The 27,937-nt window shown below is 32.2% G+C and overlaps 1 protein-coding gene across 3 annotated transcripts; it reads right to left on the bottom strand.

The window, feature by feature from the left end:
• Positions 1–153: 153 nt before the first annotated feature.
• Positions 154–27,937, bottom strand: LOC149783313 (uncharacterized). Of its 3 annotated transcripts, none has more exons than XM_089931537.1 (4): positions 27,916–27,937; positions 5,179–5,369; positions 2,460–2,603; positions 154–669 (listed from the first exon to the last, which is right to left on the bottom strand). In XM_089931537.1, exons 2-4 carry the CDS (start codon positions 5,366–5,368, stop codon positions 509–511), a joined length of 495 nt encoding a protein of 164 aa, XP_089787663.1. In that variant the 5' UTR covers position 5,369; positions 27,916–27,937; the 3' UTR covers positions 154–508. The 3 variants fall into 3 exon arrangements, with proteins under 3 accessions (XP_089787663.1, XP_089787662.1, XP_089787661.1); XM_089931536.1 differs by lacking the exon at positions 27,916–27,937 and adding an exon at positions 25,984–26,019; XM_089931535.1 differs by lacking the exon at positions 27,916–27,937 and adding an exon at positions 13,703–13,962.

The raw sequence follows: 27,937 nt of genomic DNA, 5'->3' as shown, positions 1-27,937 counted from the left end.
GTCGCTGAGAGAAAATGTACAACAACAAAATGGGGTTGAAATTAGAGATACTTAAAATTTTCCTATTTTTTGGGATGCTAGCAATTGCAAAATTTAATAACAAAAAAAAAAGCATGATGGACATGAATTGAAAGAAAATGCACAGACAGTGAATTGCTAAAAACGATTTATTTATGAGACTAATCGATAAATCGATGATCACATTCTTGTTTGTAATTAACCTCAAATCCAATTCACAATTTCCTCGCTGTTATATATTACACGCAAATCGTAAAGGATTTTCATATTTCAATTAAGTTGTGATGGAATGTTTGAATTGCTTTGCATGCAAAAATCAAAGTAAAAATAAATAAATAAAAAGCCTAAAGACTAGTATAAATCTGAAGCAAATATTTGAAAGTCTAACAAGGAAAGTAAAGCTCAATCAAGGAGAACAACTCGGCTAAAACTAATACTGATCAAAGGGCGATAACTGTGATATAGGAGATCATTCCTACAGGTATATTTTCTATTTTTTATTGCCAAGAAAAAACAGAATTCCAGCAATGATAGAGATGATACCAGCTACGATCGCCAATGCAAAGCCAGCACTTAGCACGTCAGTTGTTACGCTGATATCTTGGGTTTCTTTTACAGCAAAGACGATAGCACCAACCAGGATTAGTACACCTGTAATGATCATATGGCATGTAATACAAATATATCAATCACACATCATACGACTTAGTGTAGTTATAATAACATCGAATGGATAATAACGAGTTAATAAAAGACGATAAACACCTTACTGAAAATATTCTTTCTTGTTACAGTTGACCCAAGTTCCGAACTAATCAAATAAACAAAATCACTCGCAACGAAAACCTCTCCTTTGAAAATTAGTCAATATTTGTCTTGGGTTTATTGGTATCTGAGCCATACCATAATCTATAGGTTTCTTATATGGATTCAATTTGTTGCATTTCAATGTATTTATTATAACATAATTACTGAAGCTGTAAGTGTCATTGGCACTGTAACAGGTACATCGAGTGGATTTAACAATCCGTAATCATGAATCAGATAAAGATTGATATTATTTATTATGGCAACTTTGTACCTATCTATCTATCTATCTATCTATCTATCTATCTATCTATCTATCTATCTACATGTCTGTTTCTGTCTGTCCGTCAGTCCTTCCTCCCGTCTTTTCGTCCGCCCGAATGTATGTATGTATATATGTATGTATGACTGACTGACTGACTGACTTGACTGACTGACTTTATTTCCTCTTAAAAAGAGATTACATCAGATTAAACAAATTCATGATAATACAAGATCATAAAATAGAACAGAAAACTGACAAAAATACAATAGTAATACTGTGTCAGCTACCGTATTGACAAAACGAAATATCTCAATACCTGCAATTATGCAAATCTGCAGTCATTTGGCGGAGCAAGGCACAGATCTTTTAACAGCTGCTTGATGATGATAATATTTCGAAAAGTTAATACGTCTATAGTGTTATGTGCTTAACATTAAGTTCGAGATAGTAACGAAAATAAAATGAAAAACTTATAACAGTGTAATTCTATATGTAATTTTTTTTTCTTCATGTGACGCATGTATTTATGCATATATATACTTGTTTGCGCGTATGCGTGCGTCCATGCATTTATCTATGACTGACTGTCTAAATGACTTAGTTACCTCTTCAACAAAGAGTATATCAAGTTGCTAAGATACATATTATACATATCATAGGATTATGAGACACATCATAGACGAGAACGCAAGCATGATATATAATACATCGTCAACTAATGCATTTACAAAATGAGATATATAAATACAGAAAACCATATAGAAATCTCTTGGAAATAAACATAAACAAATACATAAACAAATACATAAACACACACACAAACAGCTGTCATACAACAAAATTTGCGGATTTGACAAGAAGACTTTGGCCTTTGATTGTTTATTTTTAATGTTAATTTACTACTTACTTTTTATATCATGTTAGAGCATGTTAGTTGATAGTAGGGCACACATTTTATTGTAGAATGAAGCTATGCTGTTTGCGGTCACCAACATGAGCCTATCATATGTATGTATGTATGTATATATGTATGTATGTATGTATGCATGCATGTATGTATGATTGTATGTATTTTCTCTGTCTGTCCGTCAGTCCTTCCTCCCGTCTTTCCGTCCGTCCGAATGTATGTATGTATGTATGTATGTACGTATGTATGTATGTATGTATGTATGTATGTATGTATGTATGTATGTATGCATGCATGTATGTATGCTGTATGTATGTATGTATGTATGTATGATTGTATGTATGTATGCATGTATGTATATACGTATGTATGTATGTATGTATGTATGTATGTATGTATGTATGTATGTATGTATGTATTTTTCAGGAGTGTTGACAAAAATAACAGAAATGAAAATGTTACCCCCAGCTATTGCAGAAACAGCTGCTCCAACTGACAGAAACGCGTTGTCTTTCATTACGAACATCTTCATCACAGCCATCACTATGTCTACAACCACCATGATCAAGCCGATTATTAAAAGCGCTTGGGTTGCTTTAACGTGGTCTGCAGAAGTCAAATATTTGTTAGGAAACATTATTTTCGATTATGTTAGTTTAAATGAAATATGCACGGTAAAGCCAACTTTGTTCATTCACAAACAGTTTATAAAATACTCTAGGACTTTCAATATTTCACGAGCTGCAGGACCAAAATATGTTACAGAAATAATACGTTATATATATATATATATATATATATAGAGAGAGAGAGAGAGAGAGAGAGAGAGAGAGAGAGAGAGAAAGAGAGAGAATATAAATCATACAATTTCAGTTCTTTCAAAGGGACTGGATCCAGCAAGGGATCACGTGTGTTAGGGATTGATTAAGGTTAATGCAATAAACTGACTACAAACAGTCGCAAAACTAGTATTTAACTACCCTGAGCGCTTACGACTCTTAATGGGTGTTTTTCAAAGGCAAATACAAAGCATAGACAAGACTAATAAATAAAACAGAAAAACCATTGTGTTTGCAAAACTTTACATTACTATTTCTATAGGAATGAGACCTTGAAAATGTATTATGCTTCAACTTCTTTACTTCAAGCATCCACAACAAGCTGAAGAAACGTGAAAAGAAATTGATAAATAATTTTTTTTTCTCCAATTGTAACATTCGCACTGAGAATCAATACGCCGCGTGCTCAAAATAATTAATTCCCAGAAACCTAATAATGTTCGTACGGGTCTTAAATTTCTAAGTGTCATAAATAAGCCACATAATAATTTTAAAACTTTGATAAATAATTCTACAAAATCTGTAAGCATTTATTGTAATAGGAATAACAGTGATGCTAAGGCTATATCATTACTTTACAAATTAGTGAGGTTATGGTGTTAAAATCGGAATAATATGTCATAGGTAACTGACATTCTTTGAAATTCTTTCAAACACCACGTGGGACATTGAGTCATGTAAAACTCATAACGTTATATGATATCAGAGAGACTCTCAAAAGTCAATATTAAGTTTATAAAAGTTGATACATAATAATCGTATCCAAACAACTCGTTGTATATAGTATTATTTCAGTCCTGTCATGATTGCTCTATCAAATGAAGATTCGAGAAATAACTTTTATGCATAAAAAGTGAAGACAACTTTAATAATGTTACAAGCCAGGGGTATTTGCTTGACCGAGCAGTGTCGAGCCCTGGCGCGATTCCGCTAGAAGTCCTAAGTGTACCCCAAATTTCCAAAGACTTCCATACAACTTCAGTTGTAAAATAGAAAGCCCAGCGTGTCCATTCTATACATAAATTTTACTTTGTTCAATGCAAGACCACGGATCTCACAACTCTCCAATTGTCTATCTACCGCACATATGCATGGTTTCTCTTCATCAACATTCCGTACCGTCAGCAGTTTACGCCGTAGAAACTATACAACTGCCCCCTAACACAGATAACTATTTTTACTACGCAAAATTAAGCCAGTCGAACCATGACTTAGGGCCACTTTCTCCTGTAGAACTGCATCACATCTGCCACCATGACGACATAAACGGTATCTGCCGAGTCCTTCTTGTTTATTCTCTGGTGTAATTTACCAGTTTCCAACCATAAATACTGCAACTGCAGTCACGCCACCAATGTACACCACTAGATTTTAATAGGGACTATGGAAGGACAGCGACACTCGTGCGGCTCTGACCTAAATTTACCAAAAGTAAACCATGGCTTCAAGGAAATTCACTAACACGTCACTCCGTGACGTTTGCTCCAAATAATTGGCTAATTAATTCGGGCTAAGGAATATTTCCGTTGGACCGAGCTCTCCTTAAATCAAGCAAGTAATCACAAATATATAAGAATTCCTTAAAACGTGGTGCTATAACCAAATGCGCATACTCTGAATTTATTACAATAAAATCAATAATATTTGCATATCTGCTAATTATATATATATATATATATATATATATATATATATATATATATATATATATATATATATATATATATATATATATATATATATACTTTTCAAAACGTTACAGTACAATAAAATAACAACATTTATAAGGTCGTTTTATTTCAAAATTAATATGTAGAAAAGTATTAATTTAGCACTTGCATGTTTTAAAGGACATGCATTTCGAAAAAAGGCATATATCGAATATATTCAAGTGGAAACTTAAGGAATTATTGGTGCATCCACCTATCCTTCTATTTATACCTCCAAGTAATCATAGCACTATATACTTATGCAGAGTAATACTTATATAGATAGTTTGTAAAAGACCCCACCCCAATTTTTTATATATTAAAAACCATTGTAACGTAGATGAAGAATCTTCCTGCCAATAGGTCAACATAAATACAGTTTATGGTGCTTTTTTGAAGAATTTTAGGAACGATCTCAATAAACAAAAGAATTGAGATGGATATTGTTACATACATTTCCATATTGTCGTAGTGAATTAATATTTCAACCACATCCATCCGATATATATGTACCATACTAACTACTACTGTATATATCAATTTCAGAACATTCAAGAAAGAAGTTAATTGTTAATTGAAGCATTGGGATTTTCATAGGCAATTCGTGCGTCTGTCTTGTCAATTTTGACTTACCTGGTTCTTGAAGATGTTTCGAAGAAAATAAATAGCTGATATTGATGCATAAATCTGAGACGCAATATTTCCAAAGTCCATAATGAACTGGTGACAGTGAGATCCAATTAGGAATGGCAATAGCAACTATGTCAAGAATAAGAGACATTGCGGAACATGTCAATGATATGTAGTTTATGATTCCTTCCATGCTGAAAATAAATTTAAAACTAAATAAATAAATAGATGGATGATTGGATGGATTGCTATGTATATTTGATTAAAAATATATTTGATTTAATTGATTGTAAGTTTTGAAATCTTTTTAATTTTTAATTTCATTGTATGTCAAAACAATGTAGTTCTGGTTACTCGGAACTCACATTTTTTCCAGAAAATAGTTTAACCTTGACTGTTCATTTTTGGTAAACACATAAGGCTGACCTGCTTCCGAAAATTAATTCCAAATAAGTAACAGCCACGTGAACAAGTTATTTTTAATTTATTTTTATTGTGGGAATAATAATGTTGAGATCGAGGCTGTGTTAGATACGTGACCCTCGACTTGTAAATAGCTTTTAGTGAAGTAAACAACTTTCATTATCGGTGTAAAATGATTGGTTCTAATCAAGGACATACAGAGGCTATGTGATTTTTATATGTAAACATTATCAAGTAACCCTTATGCTGGCATCTGTTTTGCATAAAATTCAAGATTTAAACCATTGATTAGAGAAATAATCTCAGTTGGGCTTCTAAACACTGACACGTAAAGCTGTTTCTTTTGTTGCGTCATTTTGGGAATTACATTTTAATGTTTATTCAAATTATTTCGATTCAAAAGGATGAATTCATTTCTCTATAAATATTTTGAGTGCTCACACAGAAATCTTGAACAAAGCCATTTCTTACAAAATTTTATTCGGATTTCAATCAACAGATTACTTCTTGTGTTTCTACAAGGAACTGTAGACCACAAAACAATACAGGATACAGCATACGTCATCGCCTTCCATCTTGGATTCTTCTTCGTCAAGGACACGAACTTGAACTGATTAGAACTTCTAAAATTTGTATCCATGATTTATTCTTGGGTTATTTTTTACTTGATTCTTAAAACCGTAAATTCTTTTGTTTCTTCTCTTTTTTACAGTATTGTTCCAGGGAAATAAATAATTTTTAAATTTCTGAAAGCTTGTTGTTTTCATTTTTTCTTGTGTTGCTGTTTATTCGAGCATAAACACGTAACATAAGATGATATAAAGATAGATAAAATAAGTAAATAAATGAATAAATAAATAATGGATATATCATTAACAGAAAAGTTCTAGTAATTATTATATGGAGATGAAAAACGAAGACAAGAGTGTATATATATATATATATATATATATATATATATATATATATATATATATATATATATCCGTTCATAAATCGAAATGTATGTAGGGATGCACATATATACGAATGCCTGAGTGTCCGTCTGACTGTAAACATGTATGCAGTTTTGTATTTGCTCATGAACCAACCTAAATGTACCTGCTAATTCTCTGTTTTGTACACTAAATTCATGAATGGCTCTGTCATATGCAAATTCATCATGCGATGTGTTTAATTTTTTCTGTAGATCTGTCTGTGGAAATTTGGTCTATAAGCTAAAGATGATTTTGTCTTTATATTGATAATTTTGTTCAAAGGTTGCGAACTAAGTGTAATAGGAGTATTTTCATCAAAGAAAATATACCTCATTTGTAAATATAATGCATACTCTGAAAATAAGTCTCATAACATTTGTTTCAAGATGTTTGTACATTGCTTTCAAAATAAGAGATTAGCTGTTAAAATGTATCAATATTAACACCTCAACAAATCTATTCTTCTGTTTATGGCGCACTCTGTATTATACTCTGTTTTATTACGTTTTGTATTTTGGGTCGGATGCCTTAAGTGATGGATACAATTTCTGTTGTGTTCTATTCTGTAAAATTAAATTAAAATGGATGCTTTAGGGCTTAACATTTTAGCAAGGATGTGAAGTTTGTCCTGGCATTTTTGAGAGAGAGAGAGAGAGATCGAGAGAGATCACGTCCTCAAATACGTTCATTAGAATGAAGTAATAGTTAAATGTGTTTAAAGGTTAATCTAACAGTCATAATTTAGTAGTACGTACAAGCATTATTTGATTGTAAAATGTTTACTAACGCTAAGTTATCAAAGCAACAAGTTATTTATAGTAACAAACTCGTTTAGATCATACAACATAAAAGGTACTGGAACTGAAATATAAATTACACTTTATTTCGCGCTTTTGTTTTTTGGTTGTTGTAAAAATCTCTGTTTTGATAATAAACAGTATTAACAAACCCAATTTTTTTATTTATTCAGATTTAAAATTCAAGTTCATATGACCTAAATAAATACACAAGCACAGGTTTAATGAAAGAATATTCTTCATAACATTATCTCAAAAGACAGATTAAACCTTGGGCATTTATAAAATGGGATATTTTGTATAAAGAACGCATCAAATTGACTTCATTGGAAAGTATAAGGTTTTTTGTTGTCGATGTCTTTCTCTACTGGACTAGAGATTCAAACACGGGATTTTGTAAATATAAAATTTATGGCGTGAGAGCGATAAGTTGTATATAGTAAATATATTCTTAAATTGCCAGATGAACAAGTTGTATTTAGTAAACTAATATGAAGATTTGAATATTTGTGTGATATATAAAAAGACTTTGTAATATTATTCATTATTCATAAATAAAGAAATAATCCGTACAATTTTGGAGTTTTTTTAAATATGCAATTAGAGAATATTATCAATTCTTAAAAATAAAGGTTATAAAGTGAGTTTATTTTCAATTAGAGAATTGTTAGTAAAACCAAGTATTCAGTACCAAGACCAATGTTTTACGATAAACTCTAAAAGTAGCTAAAATGGTATTACTTATATGTGGGATTGTGAAAAGGCAGCTGTGAGCAATTTAAACTAATGCAGCTATGGTTACAGTATTTTTTAGACAGGGCCAGAGCAGGTCAGGTGTTGAGCTGGTATCACAAATTTCAAAAGGACACTGATTTTCCTCGAAAGGAGAGGAAACTAAACGTATGTCTATTTACTCAAAGTGTATATAATACCCAATCTAAGTGCTCAAGAATACAACGATGATAACATTTCAAGAGACAAGTGACTGTTTCTTTGTGGGTGTGTGAACGTTTCTTTAAGTCCGGGGGTGTAGGAAACCCCGGACCCCTTTTCCCCCCATTAGGTCCTGTTATATATTATAGACGATTTTTCAAGTAAAACATTTGTACAACCTTAAAAGAAAATGACACATCTAGTATTACTAATGCAAACATAAATTGTTCTTGAGCATACTAATAATATACCCCACCCCCATACAATCAGGTCTAGATATTGAATCTATGCATATCTTTTTTTCTTTCTCCAAACAATTTAAAAAAAAAAAATAAAAAAAAAATGTTCATATAGGTAAACTTGGCGGTGACAATGCAGCTTCTCTAAACGATTTAAACATTGCTTTATCGAAGCTTTGAGGAGAAACAAGCTCTTACATGGCTAGATGTTAGTACCGTTTTAATAATTATTTGGTACGACTCGACCGGAGTTCGATCCCGCGACCTTCCGCATCCGAAGTGGACGCTCCAACCCCTTAAGCCACCTGACCGGTGTACTTTTTCTATTTTTTTTCACTCCCGTATGCATGGTACTGCTTTTTCCTTTTTTTCTGTGCATTTTTCTAAGCCTGTTAGCAATCCAAACCTAACGACAAAAGTGCCTTCAACTTATAATATATTAAAGAGCATTTATCGTACTTTTCATTTTACAATTAAATTAAATAAATATTTAAATATTCAAATGATGCATACAAATATCCTTTATATCTGCCATTTTGAATTAAACGTTTTGTTTTAATGAATGGCAAATTCTTATTGTTATTATTTCGAAGGAAAATGGGAAGATTGCTCTTTTAAAAAGACAACATATTTTTATAATTTTGAATTAATTTTTAAAGAATTTTAACTATTACATTTGTGAATATTGTTCACAGAATCAAAGTGCTAATACCTTTAAGCACTTTTTAAATATTTTATTAGTGTGTGTCACTAAATTTTAATGATGTTTTATTACTGTTACTAAATTTACGGTAATTTGTATGTAATGTTATGGTATCGCTTGCTAATCTGAAATATTTAAAATGATTTTCAAGATTTTGTTATAAATGCTAATAATGTATAAGTACAATGTAATTTTATTGTATTTTTACAAATTATGAACAATTGGTTACTGATTTTATGCTATATTTGCTAACTTTTAATCTTGTTCAAATGTTGGTATGTATCTATTTTAAAATGCTAATATTCTGTCAGTATAACTGAGGTTATTTATATTATGTTTACTCATTGTTAATGATTATAAGGATGCTGAATAAATTTTAATAATTGTAAAAAGGCAATTTAGTTTCTAAATGTTAATGAGTTTGAAGTATCTTATATTACCTGTTCAGGCTCTGATAAACAACAACAAAAGAAATAGTGAAAACAACAAGCTTTAACAAATATAACAAATAATTTATTTCCCTTGAAAAAGACACTGTAAAAATGAAAACATAAAATCTTACTGTTTTAAGAATGAAATCCAAAAATAATCCAAGAATAATCCACGAATTAAGTTTTACAAGTCCTTGTAACGAAACGTTCTAATGAATTCAAGTTGGACTCCCGACGAAAAATCCAAGATGGAAGGCGATGACGTATACTGTAGCCTTTATATTACGGATGTGTCTACAGTTCTTTATTAATTCACAAAGCAAATTCCGTTGTTTGGATTTCCAAATGAAATTTAAAGAAACGTCTTTGTCCAAGAATTCTGTATGAGAACTCAAAACATTTCCAGGAAAAAGAATAAATCTTTTAGAATCCAAATAATTCGTATCAAATGTAAAATATAACTCTAAACTTGCCACAAACAAAGGTGAAAACCCAAACTTAGAAATGTCTCTCTAAACATCATTATTAAATCTAAATACTGCGCAATTTCGGAAAACCCATAATTGCGTAACAGAGGCTGTTTACATATAAAAATCACATACTCCCAGTATAATCTTGATAAAAACCAATCATTTTACTCCGACAAAAAATAAAAAAACGAAGGTGTTTACTTGTCTAAGTGATTTCTGAATCAAGGTCAGAAACTAAGTCAGAAATAGAAAGTGTTTCTATTATTAGGTGTTTAAGAAAAGAGTCAGGTCAAACTGAATTTTCTGGAAAATATAAATTCCTAGTAAACAAATTACATTACTCTGATATGTAATGAAATTTAAAAAAAAAGATTTTAAAACTTACAAGTAATCCAATATAAATTGAATCAAATATACATAACAAGTAATTCTGTAGAAATTTTAAGTAAGTTTGTTTAGCAAATTAAAATAAATTCTAAGTAATTTATATAGGAAAATAAAGAGTTAAGGTGAGGATTGAAGTAAAGAGAAGATAATGGAAATTCATCTTTCACAAACGTTTTGATTTTTTGCACTGAAAACTTTATTAAAATTAAATTTCTTTGTGAAAAAGGTCAAACTTGGTAGTCAATCAAATATACATGAGTTCAGCCCCATTAACATTTCTGATTTATCCGATAACATATTTCCAATGGATTAACCTTGTTTCTATAACTCCATAAAACAAATAGAGGTATGTAGAAATCAAGCATACTTCTTAACGATATAAACAGAGGTATTCCAAACATTTATCATGTGACTTAGTTATTAGGCACTTTTGAGAGAGTGACGTATGTAAGGTGACGTATGTAAGGTGAAGTTGTCCGCATTTAGAACATGCTTAGTGGCGAGAATGTTGGCATACCTCTATGCTACATTAATGTAATGTAGATGACATTTGTGCTGCTTTGAAATAATTTGGCTGACGTTTCTTTTGATATTGTACTTTCGGAAATTGTACATGACCTAAGCGCACTGCAAACTAAAATGACTACTCTCTCGTGCGAAAAAAATCATCATGAATTAGTTTCAAGTACACTATCCTTAGCAACGATTAAAATTTTGCCAGATTATACAATAGCAGCTTCTGAAAGTGCAGTGAATGAATTACCAAATATATAAAATGTATAAAGAGAAGTTATCGGCTCTTTTTTGACAATTTACCTCTGAAGTTCAGGAAGTGAAAATGATCAAGTGGAGCTAGCAGTTTTTTGAAAGATGCACATCTGAAGTAAGGCCAAGCTGTATACTCTATAGCCCATATTACACCCATCAATCATACACCAAAATAACGGGAATTAAAGGTTTTTTGAACAATACCTAATTTATACGAGGTCTTTTTTAAATAGCCAGTATAACCAGTGAGGCAACCCGGGGAAATTCTTTTACTTTAAATTATAAACCCTATGCAAAATACGAAACTGTCGAGCGCCAAAAAGATGTATTCTAAATGTATTTTACTATTAAACATTACAATCCGAAGATATCCAAATTGTTATATATTCTGACGATAAACCCAGAGAATATCCCAAATCGCTGATGTAATTTATCTATAAAATACGACTTTGTCGAAATAACATTTTACTTTACGATAACATATGAGGATACTCATATTAGAAACTATCTTATCTTTTTTTTACTTCTAAAATTGGTTGCCATCTTGGAGTTCCTTAGCTACCATGTAAAGTCAATGAGAGCTTGAGAGGTTCTCAACGTGTGATAATCAATACATGGTGACATAACTAAACATTTCTCACTGTCAACTATGTTAAGTGAACATAATTCCAATGCACATCTATCCATCATCAGTATTGGTTATTCTTTCAGCTCTTTGCAATTGTTTATATAAATTCATTATTTGAATTGTATACTTTAATGAAGATATTTCTATTAGTCGAGTCCAGCTGCAATTTCTTGATAGCAGTTTGATTCCCGCTGTAAATATAAGGTTGGAACACAAATTCGACTATCTCAGGTCTACCATTTGCTAATGTTTGACTAAACATGTTTTACATATCGAAGATACTGCTTGTATTAGCTTTCAAACAGTCTGCACCTTGTTCATCAATCATTTTCTATCTCTTTGTACTTTTCTTGCAAGAGTTTAAAAAAATTTGGTGTCGCGTTTACATGTAATAAGATTTAATGTCCAATGCTGGTTTTGTGAACGCTCTGTCTGGAATGATGACATTTGGTTTGCTGATACTCGAATGAATTAACAACTTACTTATTCTACACGTAACCATATTTTTTACTAACGAAAGAGGCAGAAATGTGCCATCATAATCAAGATGAAAGAAAACGATGCTCTCGTTTTTTTTTTACATTCTGTATCGCTCTCTTCTCAAACGTGGCTGGAACTTATTTCTCCTCGAATGTCCCGTTTAAAACTAAACAAGCGTGAACAACTATGCTGTAGCCTCACATGACATGCAAAAGGTAATGGGTAACATCCTCTGTAGGAACCTTTTGTATCGGTAAGATCCAACAATGGGTCCAATCCCTTTGTAAACAAATCTATCAAAGGTTCCCATCGAGCCCTTGCAAATAGTCTCGACAGAAACGGTTCAGCCAGTTGTAGCCTGGCTTTAAAGGAAATCGTTCACATTCATCCATCTGTTTAAATCTTAATCAGCGCAAAAATTTACAACTGCACTATCACTGAAAAATCACAATATGCGTCTTCATCTCCGATGGGTCGAAAATTTAGTTTCACAGTACATGGAAAGAAACTGAATACATCCAATGTATTTTTTAAGTTCATTTTGACAATATATGAACGTATCAGACGAAGTGTATTGTTGGTATCTGCAGGTGAATGCATCAGACGGAATGTATCGGTTGCTGTCTGACGATGAATGCATGTATCATACGAAGTGTATCGGTTGCTCTCTGAGAACATTCTTTATAATAATTTAGTGTAAAGAAGTAAATATCGATTTGAGTTGAACGATTCTCAAAATAAACTTTGTTGCGCAAAAACACATTCCTTTTGAATTTTGTCAAATATTTCCGCGAGTGGAATATATATATATTTACAATTGTTCCAATAAAAACTTCATACGCATCAGTGACATACTTAAAAATCTTGCCAAAACGTCCAAAACGAATATATAGTAACGACATATTGTGAAATAAACTTTGTTGTGATCCATATTGGAATTAAAAAAAATGTCTCCATGATTATTTAAAAGATCACATAGTACAGAATCAATTTCCAAATTTGAGGTAACACGACGCTATTAAAATAATTTTAAAAAAGTAGAAACCAATACACTGAAAAGCAGACCGAAACAATTTCTAAATTTAGCGATAACACAAAACCTTAAATATATAACTGAAGGGAAGAAAGAAATAATAAAATAAAAATTAAAAGCCGTTCTCAAATCGTTAAATAAAGTATTTTTGGTTTAATTATTCAACGGCTGTATCACAATATTTCACAAAACAAAACATTCCCTCGATTTTGAATCACGTTAAAATAACAGAACTTAGAGAACAAAAGCACACCATACCTTATTTCCAAGCATAAATTTGACCTTAAGCCGAAGCTGACGACCTTCAAATGACGATATTTGCGTGATGTCGTTCTCTTGAACGGGCCCCAGCAAGTCAAACGCTCTTCCAATTACTGATAAACATTTTTAGAAAATACCTTATTCCCTGTTGTGTGAGTTGGCAGGTTGTAAATTTCGTGTCTTAGCTCTCTCTTCTCTCATAATATCATTTCGAAAAAGAGACAACATTCTTAAATCCTATTTCTAAAACTTAATCGAATATTGTTTTGAAACGAACGACCCTCAAGTTACGATTTTGGCGTGATGCGGCTCTCAGAAGTGGTTACAACAAACTACGCCACTTTCCAAGTATTGGTCAACATTTTTAGGAAATACCGTATTTCCTGTCGTATGAGTTGAAAGTGTTGTATCCATTTCGTGTATAATTTGCTAGAATTTATGGATATAAAGAAAGAAGAGATTTGATCAGACAGAAGGGTGTTGACTATTAATAAAATAGTTTTTGATACATTTGCATTTTGCACTTCATTCTAGAAGTGTAAGTTATTTCTTTTCCCAATTATTTCAATCGTGTATTAGTATAATTGACTCTCGAGAAATCCATGAAGATACATAACGCTCCAGATTCATTCAGACCATTTGCCATCACGTACATCAAGATAAGATTGCTAAATCACGACGAATCATTTCGGGGCGATACGATTTTAATATATCTTGATGGATATTTGATTGAGGTGCCTTCACGATCACGTGACTCGTAATGCAGTAACCGACGAAAACAGTCGATATCTTGTCTGCAAGGTTACCGTCGTAAAAAAAGGTAGAAATATCTGACCTGGCATTTCGCTTGACGGGATGAAATGCATAATATATTGGTAGTGTATGATAAGAAAATTGGTCTCGAGGCGCGATCTGTATGCTTTAAATCCGATTTGTAAAGCTGTCGTGAAACAATGACTAAATTCTCAGTTGATGTTTTGCCGAGTTTCCCTCTACTTCTCATTCAACACGTGGACGGATTTCTAACATCACACGAACGCTTACGGTCATTTCCCCCCGCACTACTCCTTAGGAATTAGTGCTTGTAAAAGACGGATATCACCGGTATCGTAATAACTTAAGACCTACTCAAGTGTTGACTTCATTAGAATGAGCATAAGGCATACAATATTACCCCGAAAATGTAGTATAAAAAATTTACTCTTTTAAAGCCTGTGAGAATGCATACATTTTTATGAGGAAACTGTCCGAAATTTTGATTACGTTCATTACGTCATAATCATTATGAAGGTTTGTGCAGCATCATCTGTTGTCACGATGTTTAAATGTTGTGTCCAGGAAAGACTCTTTCAGTCCCTCCGGCTAGACTCTTTCAGTCCCTCCGGCGGAAACATAAAAAAGCATAACAGTTTACTGATAGCATTATGTTACGGGTCTGTGCTCTAAAAGAAAAAAAGGAACGGAAAGGAGAGAAAAACAACACGCTTTGTAAAATTCAGCAAATAACTTTTTGATTTTTTTTCCCTAGAATACAAAATAAAAATTGAAAAACAAAGAAAGAAATTACGGTATTGCGAATTAAATCCAAAATAATCATCGAATTAAAAAAAAAGTTCTAATAATAAAAGCTCTGAATTAACATTAATAGAAATCCAAATTAAGTCCAACGCTGTAGTTGTTGATGTGCCTCTGGCGGCACGTGTCTTGTTGTCGTGCCAACCGTCTTTTCTTGAAACACGGCAATATAGTTCCAGGTTGAATTCACTTTAAATCCAAGTGAATGTCTCTGTCCTAGAATATATTTTATGAGCACAATATTACCCCGAAAATGTAGTATTTATCGGTTACTGCATTTGTATGGGAAAATATGAACGAGTTTTGGGATAGAATACTGCACGAGCTTGGGAGTGCAGTATATCCTTCCGACAAAACGAGTTCATATTTTCCCATACATATGCAGTAACCTTTTTTTTATATGCTCATTGTTTTTAATTCTGTCTAAGGTTTAATTATATAAACAAAATACACTACAAGAAACAACGAAAATGAATGAATTCCATATTCCTAACCATACACACAAACGCAGATTTATCATTACACAACATCATTATTAATGCGCACATAACTCCGCCCAGATAGATTCGAACTTAGTCGCGCGCTCGACATAACTTTCGAAAGAAAATGGTGTTTCTAGTTAAAATTGAAATTTGCTGTCATACTGTGAATCAATGAGCATTGAAACAACTTTTCCATTTAATCTGGAATGAATAGATTTTGGTAATTTGTTTCGATTCGACGAAAGTTTGTGATTTTGGACTGGATTCATCTGTGCATATTGTACATGAAATACATCGAATTGAAGAAGCGCGGAAGAAGTTTGTTTACATCTGCAAGTGTGTTTGTTCTATCATTGACTATTTGAACTCATTATATGGGGAAAATATGAAGTGTTTCAATTGCAATTATCAAAAGGACGCTATTGAATTTTTTGATTATTTCATTTTGACTACAATAAGGAAGATGTAATTGCACTTGGAATATAGTCGAAATTACAATACAATATCGAAATGTGTAATCAAGCTTGAGAACTCATGACATGGCTCATGTAATTCGGATTTGCAGAACTAAGAAAGTACATTTTGAGGAAATTCTGCATGTAAAACTGTAAGTATATTTTGTTTGTCATTCGTATTACCAACTAAAGGAGACAGTTTATGCTTTTATCGCTTGCATGTTATTTGTAGATACCAAGAAATGTTATGAAATCTGGTGTCTATCGCAAAATCTGAAACAATGTATCAAAAAGTAGAATTTAGCAAAACAGTTGGTATGTTGCAGTCCACAAAACATCTTCTTTTGTTCATTCAGAAACAAATTTAATCAACCAAAACGTATAGCGTCTACTATGCGAATGTACATGATTTGTTTACAAAGTATTTCCTAATGCACTATTGGGCACACGTGTCCAGCGCATGGGTTTAACATGAAGGTGTGCAATATAATAATAAAAAAGTACTCTTTTGAAGCCTGTGAGAATGCATACATTTTTATGAGGAAACTGCCTGAGACCGTGATTACGTTCGTGACGTCATAAACATTATAAAGGCATCTACAGCATTATATATTGTCACAATGTTTAAATGTTTTGTTCAGGAAAAACTCTTTCGGTACCTCCGGCTAGACTCTTTCAGTCCCTTCGGCGGAAACATAAAAAAGTATAACAGTTTACTGATATCATTACGTTACGGGTCTGTACTCTTACAAAAAGTAACGGAAACGAGTGACGAGCAACACGCTTTGTAAATTTCAATAAATAATATTTTCATTTATTTCCCAAGAATACAAAATAAAAATTGAAAAACAAAGAAAGAAATTACGGTATTGCGAATTAAATCCAAAATAATCATCGAATTAAAAAAATAACAAGTCCTAATAATAAAAACTCTGAATAACCATTAATATAAATCCAAAATAATTCCAACGCTGTAGGTGTTGATGTGCCTTTGACGGCGTGTGTCTTGCTGTTGTAACAACAATCTTTTCTTGAAACACGGCAATTATTCCAGGTTTGAATTTACTTTAAATCAAGTGAATGTCTCTGTTCCATAACATGTACAGATTATTGTATTTGTATGGCAAATATATGAAAGATATTTTTCGAATGGAAATACTGCACGACCTTGTGAGTGCAGTATATCATTCCGACATAACGAGTTCCCATTTTCCCATGCAAATACAGTAACCTTTTTATTACATGCTAATATTTTTTTAAATTCTACCTAATGCATAATAATATTAGCAAAATATACTACATGAAACAAAGTAACAGAAAGTATGCCACATTCCAAACTAAATACATAAGTGCATATTCATCATTACACAACAACAATATTATTCCTGCGCACATAACTCCGCCCAGATAAATTTTACTTAGTCGCGCGCTCGACATAACTTTCGAAAGAAAATGGCGTGTGTAGTTAAAATTGAAGGTTGGAGTCATATTGTGTGTGAATGTGCATTGCAACAACTTTTCCATTTGATCTGGAATGAATAGACTTTTGATATTTTTTTCGATTCTACGAAATTTCGTGATTATGGACTGGATTTGTATGTGACAATTCCACATGAAATATATGGGGTTGAAGAAGCTGGAGAGAAGCGTGTTGACACCTGCAAATGTGTTTCTGTTTCTGTCGTTGAATGTTTGAAATTATAATGTGGGAAAAATATGAAGTCTTTCAATTGCAATTATCAAAAGACGCTATGAAATTTAATGGTTATTTCATTTTGAGTGCAGTAAGAAGGATGTAATTGCACTTATTATCGAAATTATAGTACAAGTTCAAAATGTGTAATGAAGATTGAAAAGTTATGACATGGCAGAACTGAGAAAATACATTTTGAGGAAATTCAGGATGTAAAACTGTAAGTATATTTTTTCCCATTCTTATCACCAGCTAAAGAAGGCATTATATGACTTGTCACTTGTATGTTAGTTGTAAGGACCCTTTCCTGCGTTTGTTGTATACTGTACTAGCATAAATACGAAACATTGTATGAAAACAAAATTTCCCGAAACAGATGGTATGTGGCAGTCCACAAAACATCTGTTTTAGTTCATTCAGAAACATATTTAAACAACCACAACTTAAGCGCCTCTTACTCGAGTGTACCTGATTTGTTTGCAAATCAAAAGTGCTGGCGCCTGCGTCCATTGTTTGTTTACAATAGAAAGTAATTATGTTATACACGTGAACGCTATATGTGTATTTGCGTGCAGGTTCATTATCGGGTAATACTGCACGATTCTGACAATGTAAAGTTAATAGGGAAAAAATGAGCAAATATTTCTATTTTTTTATGAGCACTCCGTATTTTCAGAGAAACATCACTTAAATTGAATAATTAGAAGAAATAAATTCCATCTCAAATGAACTTCTGGACGCAATAGTAATACATACTGATTCTGCTAGACCTTAAAGCACGAACGAATAATCATTCCGGTGACAAGATTATATGGTTATCTACTTGACCTCAGGTAACAATTGGCATTTTCTACAATATAACATTAAGTAATGGAGGACACTGATAGAAACTTCCTCATGTTTACAAAATAAAACGTTATATATAATTAGAAAGTATGTTACATATAATTAGAAAGTATGTTACATATAATTAGAAAGTATGTCACAAAATTTTTATTATATCCAGACCCAAATAAAGATGTTACTTCTATTAATAATGATCCTGATGTAAAACCCACTTACAATGCAAATATTTGAGCTATGTATTAATTCGCGTTGGTAATGTACTGAATACGGAAAATATGCACTGAAAATGAAACAGCCTACCTTTCGCTGACAAATGAAAAGTTTAAAATGACTTGTGCGAATGAGAATTTAAGCATACAAATGTTATATATCGTACGAGTTTTAGTTTCCGAAACTAATATAAAACTGGAAACTAACCTTATATTATGGATCTTAAGATAACATGACTTTATCTTGAAATAATTTTCATATATAAATCTTTATTTTATTTTCACAAGTGAAAATATATATTCTGAAAAGGATTTGCTTTGTCGTCAATAGTTAAAGAAGTCATATATTACTATGACTTAATAGGTCAGGCCAATACTACCGCTCTCTCGTGTCAGTCATATTCGTATAACAGGGATGCAGAACCTTTTCCGGACAATAGCCTGACTGCATTTTGTAACACCACTCAACGCCGCAAACAATAATTTTTTTAATATAATTACTGTGCACGGTCTAAATTTCTGTGTTGTTTTATTTTGCCATGAGGGCGGGACAGAACACGTTCGTATTCCGGATTCGCCACTCTCGCCTCGAGTTGTGTACCCATGTCGTATGATCATTAAATGAAAGGACTTGTTTTGTTGTCGATAGTTAAAACATGTCAAAAATGTAATTTTCTGTGACATCTCAGGTCAGTCCAATCCTACCACACTCTCAAGTCATTGATATGTATATGGTCATTATTATATGAAAGTAGCCTGAATTTACGACAAGTAGGGAGGATGGTTCTACCAAGGAGAATTTAATCTTGTACGGAGCAAGTTAGGTATATAATATAATGAAAATTGTCTTCTACCGCATCAGGATCGGATTTATTCATCTTGTGGTTCCAAACACGAGTGGCTAATATCTGGTTTTGCATATCAAACAATGAAATATATCCAGGATTAAAGTTGAAAAAGAAAATATCCTCTAAATGTGTTAGATAAGTCAAGAAACACTGATGGATCTATTTCTTTTCAAATTCACACACACACACACAGACACACACACACAGACACACACACACACACAGATATATATATATATATATATATATATATATATATATATATATATATATATATATATATATATATGTCAATAAACACGGAACGATGCAATAGTATAATTCAATCCTAAACACAGTGAGACGGGATATTACCCCAGTTATGGTCATTCCCTCTGAGAACATTCTTTATAATATTTTAGTGTAAAAAAAAAAGTAAAGATCGATTTGATGTGAACGATTCTCAAAATAAACTTTGTTGCCCCAAAAACACATTCCTTTTTAATTTTGTCAAATATTTCCGATAGCTGAAAAAATATATTTACAATTGTTCCAAAACAATCCTTCAAACGCATCTGTGACATACTTGAAAATCTTACCAAAACGTCCCAAATGAATATAGAGTGACGGCATATTGTGAAATAAATTTTATTGTGATCCAAATTGGAATTAGAAAGTGGCTCCATGTTTATTTAAAAGTTCACATTATAGCACAGTATCATTTTCCTAATTTGAGAGAACACAAAGCTATTACATTTATTTTAAAAAAATAGAAATGAATACATTGAAATTAAAGAGCAAACCTAAACAATTTTTAAACTTAGCGATAACACAAAATCTTAAATATATAACTGAAAGGAAGAAAGAAAGAATAAAATAAAAATTAAAAACCGTTCTAAAATCGTTAAATAAAGTATTTTTGGTCTAATTATTCAACGGCTGTATCACAATTTTTCACAAAACAAAACATTCCCTCGATTTTGAATCACGTTAAAATAACAGAACTTAGAGAACAAAAGCACACCATACCTTATTTCCAAGCATAAATTTGACCTTAAGCCGAAGCTGACGACCTTCAAATGACGATATTTGCGTGATGTCGTTGTCTAGAATGGACCCCAGCAAGTCAAACACTCTTCCAATTTCTGATAAACATTTTTAGAAAATACCTTATTCCCTGTTGTGTGAGTTGGCAGGTTGTAAATTTCGTGTCTAAGCTCTCTCTTCTCTCATAATATGATTCCGAAAAAGAGCCAAAATTTTTAGATCCTATTTCTAAAACTTAATTGAATATTGTTTTGAAATGGACGTTCCTCAAGTTATGATTTTGGCGTGATGTGGCTCTCATTAGTGGTTCCAACGAACTACGCCACATTCCAAGTATTGATCAATAGTTATAGGAAATACCGTATTTCCTGTCGTATGAGTTGAAAGTGTTGTATCCATTTCGTGTATAATTTGCTAGTATTTATAGATGTAAAAAAGAAGAGATTTGATCAGACGGAAAGGAGTTGACTATTAATAAAATAGTTTTTGATACATTTACATTTTGCACTTCATTCTAGAAGTGTAAGTAATTTCTTTTCCCAATTATTTCAATCGTGTATTAGTATAACTGACTGCCTAGAAATGCATGAAGATACATAACGCTCCAGATTCATTCACAAGATTTGTCATCACATACATCAAGATAAGATAACTAAAACACGATGAATTGTTTCGGGGCGATACGATTTTAATATATCTTGATGGATATTTGATTGAGGTGCCTTTACGAGCACGTGACCCGTAATGTAGTTACCAACGAAAACAGTCGATATCTTGTATGCAAGGTTACCGTCGTATAAAAAAAGGTAGAAATATCTGACCTGGCATTTCACTTGACGGGATGAAATGCATAATATAAGGTAGTGTATGATAAAAAAATTCGTCTCGATGGCTCGATCTCTTTGCTGTAAATCCAAATTTTGAAGCTGTCATGAAACCATGACTAAATTCTCAGTTGATGTTTTGACGAGTTTCCCTCTACTTCTCATTCAACAGGTGGACGGATTTCTAACATCACACGAACGCTTACGGTCATTTGCCCCCCCCCCCCCCCCGCACTACTCCTTAGGAATTAGTGCTTGTAAAAGACGGATATCACCGGTATCGTAATAACTTAAGACCTACTCAAGTGTTGACTTCATTAGAATGAGCATAAGGCATACAATATTAGCCCGAAAATGTAGTAAAAAATTTACTCTCTTGAAGCCTGTGAGAATGCATAAATTTTTATGAGGAAACTGTCCGAAATTTTGATTACGTTCATTACGTCATAATCATTATGAAGGTTTGTGCAGCATCATCTGTTGTCACGATGTTTAAATGTTGTGTCCAGGAAAGACTCTTTCAGTCCCTCCGGCTAGACACTTTCAGTCCCTCCGGCGGAAACATAAAAAAGATAACAGTTTTCTGATAAGATTATGTTACGTGTCTGTGCTCTAAAAAAAAAAAAAGGAACGGAAAGGAGAGAAAAGCAACACGCTTTGTAAAATTTACCAAATAATTTTTCGATTTATTTCCCTAGAATACAAATAAAAATTTGAAAAACAAAGAAAGAAATTACGGTATTGCGAATTAAATCCAAAATAATCATCGAATTAAAAAAATGTTCTAACAATAGAAGCTCTGAATTAACTTTAATAGAAATCCAAATTAAGTCCAACGCTGTAGCTGTTGATGTGCCTCTGGCGGCATGTGTCTTTTTGTAGTGCCAACCGTCTTTTCTTGAAACACGGCAATATAATTCCAGGTTTTAATTTACTTTAAATCCAAGTGAATGTCTCTGTCCTAGAATATATTTTATGAGCACAATATTACCCCGAAAATGTAGTATTTATCGGTTACTGCATTTGTATGGGAAAATATAAACGAGTTTTGGGATAGAATACTGCCCCACCTTGGAAGTGCAGTATATCCTTCATATTTTCCCATACATATGCAGTAACTTTTTTTAATATGCTCATTGTTTTTAATTCTATCTAAGGTTTAGTTATATAAACAAAATACACATCAAGAAACAACATTAATTAATGTATGCCGTATTCCAAACTAAATACACAAGCGCAGATTTATCATTACACAACATCATTATTAATACGCACATAACTCCGCCCAGATACATTCGAACTTAGTCGCGCGCTCGACATAACTTTCGAAAGAAAATGGCGTTTCTAGTTAAAGTTGAAATTTGCTGTCATATTGTGAATGAATACGCATTGAAACAACTTTTCCATTTAATCTGGAATGAATAGATTTTGGTAATTTGTTTCGATTCGACGAAAGTTTGTGATTTTGGACTGGATTCATCTGTGCAAATTGTACATAAAATACATCGGATTGAAGCGGCGCGGAAGAAGTTTGTTTACATCTGCAAGTGTGTTTGTTCTGTCATTGACTATTTGAACTCATTATATGGGGAAAATATGAAGTGCTTCAATTGCAATTATCAAAAGGACGCTATTGAATGTATTGATTATTTCATTTTGACTACAATAAGGAAGATGTAATTGCACTTGGAATATAGTCGAAATTACAGTACAATATCGAAATGTGTAATCAAGCTTGAGAACTCATGACATGGCTCATGTAATTCGGATTTGCAGAACTAAGAAAGTACATTTTGAGGAAATTCTGCATGTAAAACTGTAAGTATATTTTGTTTGTCATTCGTATTACCAACTAAAGGAGACAGTTTATGCTTTTATCGCTTGCATGTTATTTGTAGATACCAAGAAATGTTATGAAATCTGGTGTCTATCGCAAAATCTGAAACGATGCATCAAAAAGTGGAATGTAGCAAAACAGTTGGTATGTTGCAGTCCACAAAACATCTTCTTTTGTTCATTCAGAAACAAATTTGATCAACCAAAACGTATAGCGAATGTACATGATTTGTTTACAAAGTATTTCCTAATGCACTATTGGGCACACGTGTCCAGTGCATGGGTTTAACATGAAGGTGTGCAATATAATAAAAAAAAATGTACTCTTTTGAAGCCTGTGAGAATGCATACATTTTTATGAGGAAACTGTCTGAGACCGTGATTACGTTCGTGACGTCATAAACATTATAAAGGCATCTACAGCATTATATATTGTCACAATGTTTAAATGTTTTGTTCAGGAAAAACTCTTTCAGTACCTCCGGCTAGACTCTTTCAGTCCCTTCGGCGGAAACATAAAAAAGTATAACAGTTTACTGATATCATTACGTTACGGGTCTGTGCTCTTACATAAAGTAACGGAAACGAGTGACGAGCAACACGCTTTGTAAATTTCAATAAATAATATTTTCATTTATTTCCCATGAATACAAAATAAAAATTGAAAAACAAAGAAAGAAACTGCGGTATTGCGAATTAAATCCAAAATAATCATCGAATTAAAAAAATAACAAGTCCTAATAATAACAACTCTGAGTAAACATTAATATAAATCCAAAATAATTCCAACGCTGTAGGTGTTGATGTGCCTTTGGCGGCATGTGTCTTGCTGTTTTAACAACAATCTTTTCTTGAAACACGGCAATTATTCCAGGTCTGAATTTACTTTAAACCAAGTGAATGTCTTTGTCCCATAATATGTACAGGTTATTGTATTTGTATGGCAAATATATGAAAGATTTTTTTCGAATGGAAATACTTCACGACCTTGTGAGTGCAGTATATTATTCCGACAAAACGAGTTCCCATTTTGCCATACAAATACAGTAACCTTTTTATTACATGCTAATCTTTTTAAAATTCTACCTAATGCATAATAATATTAACAAAATATACTACACGAAACAAAGTCACCGAATGTATGCCGCATTCAGAACTAAATACATAAGCGCATATTCATCATTACACAACAACAATATTATTCCTGCGCACATAACTCCGCCCAGATAAATTTTACTTAGTTGCGCGCTCGACATAACTTTCGAAAGAAAATGGCGTGTGTAGTTAAAATTGAAGGTTGGAGTCATATTGTGTGTGAATGTGCATTGCAACAACTTTTCCATTTGATCTGGAATGAATAGACTTTTGATATTTTTTTCGATTCTACGAAATTTCGTGATTATGGACTGGATTTGTATATGACAATTCCACATGAAATACATGGGGTTGAAGAAGCTGGAGAGAAGCGTGTTGACACCTGCAAATGTGTTTCTGTTTCTCTCATAGAATGTTTGAAATTATAATGTGAGAAAAGTATGAAGTCTTTCAATTGCAATTATCAAAAGACGCTATGAAATTGAATGGTTATTTCATTTTGAGTGCAGTAAGGAGGATGTAATTGCACTTATTATCGAAATTATAGTACAAGTTCGAACTTGCAGAACTAAGAAAATACATTTTGAGGAAATTCAGGATGTAAAACTGTAAGTATATTTTTTCCCATTCTTATCACCAGCTAAAGAAGGCATTATATGACTTATCACTTGTATGTTAGTTGTAAGGACCATTTCTTGCGTTTGTTGTATACTGTACTAGCACAAATACGAAACACTGTATGAACACAAAATGTCCCGAAACAGATGGTATGTGGCAGTCCACAAAACATCTGTTTTAGTTCATTCAGAAACATATTTAAACAACCACAACTTAAGCGTCTCTTACACTACTGTACCTGATTTGTTTGCAAATCAAAAGTGTTGGCGTCTGCGTCCATTGTTTGTTCACAATAGAAAGTAATTATGTTATACACGTGAATGCTATATGTGTATTTGCGTGCAGGTTCATTATCGGGTAATAGTGCACGATTCTGACAATGTAAAGTTAATGGGGAAAAATGAGCATATAATTATATTTTTTATGAGCACTCTGTATTTTCAGAGAAACATCACTTAAATTGAATAATTAGAAGAAATAAATTCCATCTCAAATGAACTTCTGGACGCAATAGTAATACATACTGATTCTGCTAGACCTTAAAGCACGAAGGAATAATCATTCCGGTGAAAAGATTATATGGTTATCTACTTGACCTCAGGTAACAATTGGCATTTTCTAAAATATAACATTAAGTAATGGAGGAAACTGATAGAAACTTCCTCATGTTTACAAAATAAAACGTTATATATAATTAGAAAGTATGTTACATAAAATTAGAAAGTATGTCACAAAATTTATATTATATAACCTAAAGTATGTCAGACTCGCCTGGTAAATTGTAGAGGAATTCCAAGAACCGAGATCCAGACCCAAATAAAGATGTTACTTCTATTAATAATGATCCTGATGTAAAATCCACTTACAATGCAAATACGTTAGCTATGTATTAATTCAGGTTGGTAATGCACTGAATACGGAAAATATGCACTGAAAATGAAACAGCCTACCTTTCGCTGACAAATGAAACGTTTAAAATGACTTGTGCGAATGAGAATTTAAACACAAATGTTATATATCGTACGAGTTTTAGTTTCCGAAACTAATATAAAACTGGAAACTAACCTTATATTATGGATCTTAAGATAACATGACTTTATCTTGAAATAATTTTCATATATAAAGTCTTTATTTTATTTTTACAAGTGAAAATATATATTCTGAGAAGGATTTGCTTTGTCGTCAATAGTTAAAGAAGTCATATATTACTATGACATAATATGTCAGGCCAATACTACCGCTCTCTCGAGTCAGTGATATTCGTATAACACGGATGCAGCACCTTTTCCGGACAATGGCCTGATTGCATTTTGTAACACCACTCAACGCCGCAAACAATAATTTCTTTAATATAATTACTGTTCATGGTCCAGATTTCTGTGTTGTTTTATTTTGCCATGAGGGCCGGACAGAACACGTTCGCGTTCCGGATTCGCCACTCTCGCCTCAGGTTGTGTACACCTTTTGTATGATCATTATATGAAAGGACTTGTTGTCGATAGTTAAAACATGTCAAAAATGTATTTTACTGTGACATCTCAGGTCAGTCAAATCATGCCACACTCTCAAGTCGTTGATATTTATGTGGTCACTATTATATGAAAGTAGCATGAATTCACGACAAGGAGCGTCGAAGGGTCTACCAAGGAGAGTTTAATCTTGTACGGAGCAAGTTAGGTATATAATATAATGAAAATTGTCTTCTACCGCATGAGGATCGGATTTATTCACATTGTGGTTCCAAACACGAGTGGCTAATATCTGGTTTTGCATATCAAACAATGAAATATATCCAGGATTAAAGTTGAAAAAGAAAATATCGTCTAAATGTGTTAGATAAAGCAAGAAACACCGATGGATCTATTTCTTTTCAAATACACACACACACACACACACACACACACACACATATATATATATATATATATATATATATATATATATATATATATATATATATATATATATATATATATATATATATATCAATAAACACGGAACAATGGAATAGTATAATTCAATCCTAAACACAGTGAGACGGGATATTACCCCAGTTATGGTCACTCCCTCTGAGAATAGTCTTTATAATATTTTAGTGTAAAAAGAATTAAATATCCATTTGATGTGAACGATTCTCAAAATAAACTTTGTTCCCCAAAACACATTTCTTTTTAATTTTGTCAAATATTTCCAATAGCTGAAAAAATATATTTACAATTGTTTAAAAAAAAATCCTTCAAACGCATCGGTGACATACTTCAAAATCTTACCAAAACGTCCAAAAAGAATGCAGAGTGACGGCATATTGTGAAATAAACTTTATTGTGATCCAAATTGGAATTAAAAGGTGGCTCCATGTTTATTTAAAAGATAACATTATAGCACAGTATCAATTTCCTAATTTGAGAGAACACAAAGCTATTACATTTATTTTTAAAAAATAGAAACGAATACATTGAAATTAAAAAGCAGTCCGAAACAATTTTTAAATTTAGCGATAACACAAAACCTTAAATATATAACTGAAAGGAAGAAAGAAACAATAAAATAAAAATTAAAAGCCGTTTTAAAATCGTTAAATAAAGTATTTTTGGTCTAATTATTCAACGGCAGTATCACAATATTTCACAAAACATAACAATTCCTCGATTTTGAATCATCATTTCAAAATAACAGAACTTAGAGAACAAAAGCACACCATACCTTATTTCCAAACATAAATTTG

The sequence above is a fragment of the Sinohyriopsis cumingii genome, chromosome 14 (genome assembly GCF_028554795.1).
Source record: "Sinohyriopsis cumingii isolate HCF-2022 chromosome 14, ASM2855479v2, whole genome shotgun sequence".
Lineage (NCBI taxonomy): Eukaryota > Metazoa > Mollusca > Bivalvia > Unionida > Unionidae > Sinohyriopsis > Sinohyriopsis cumingii.
Note: the sequence above shows the minus strand (reverse complement) of the source record. Positions and strands in the feature narration are given on the sequence as shown.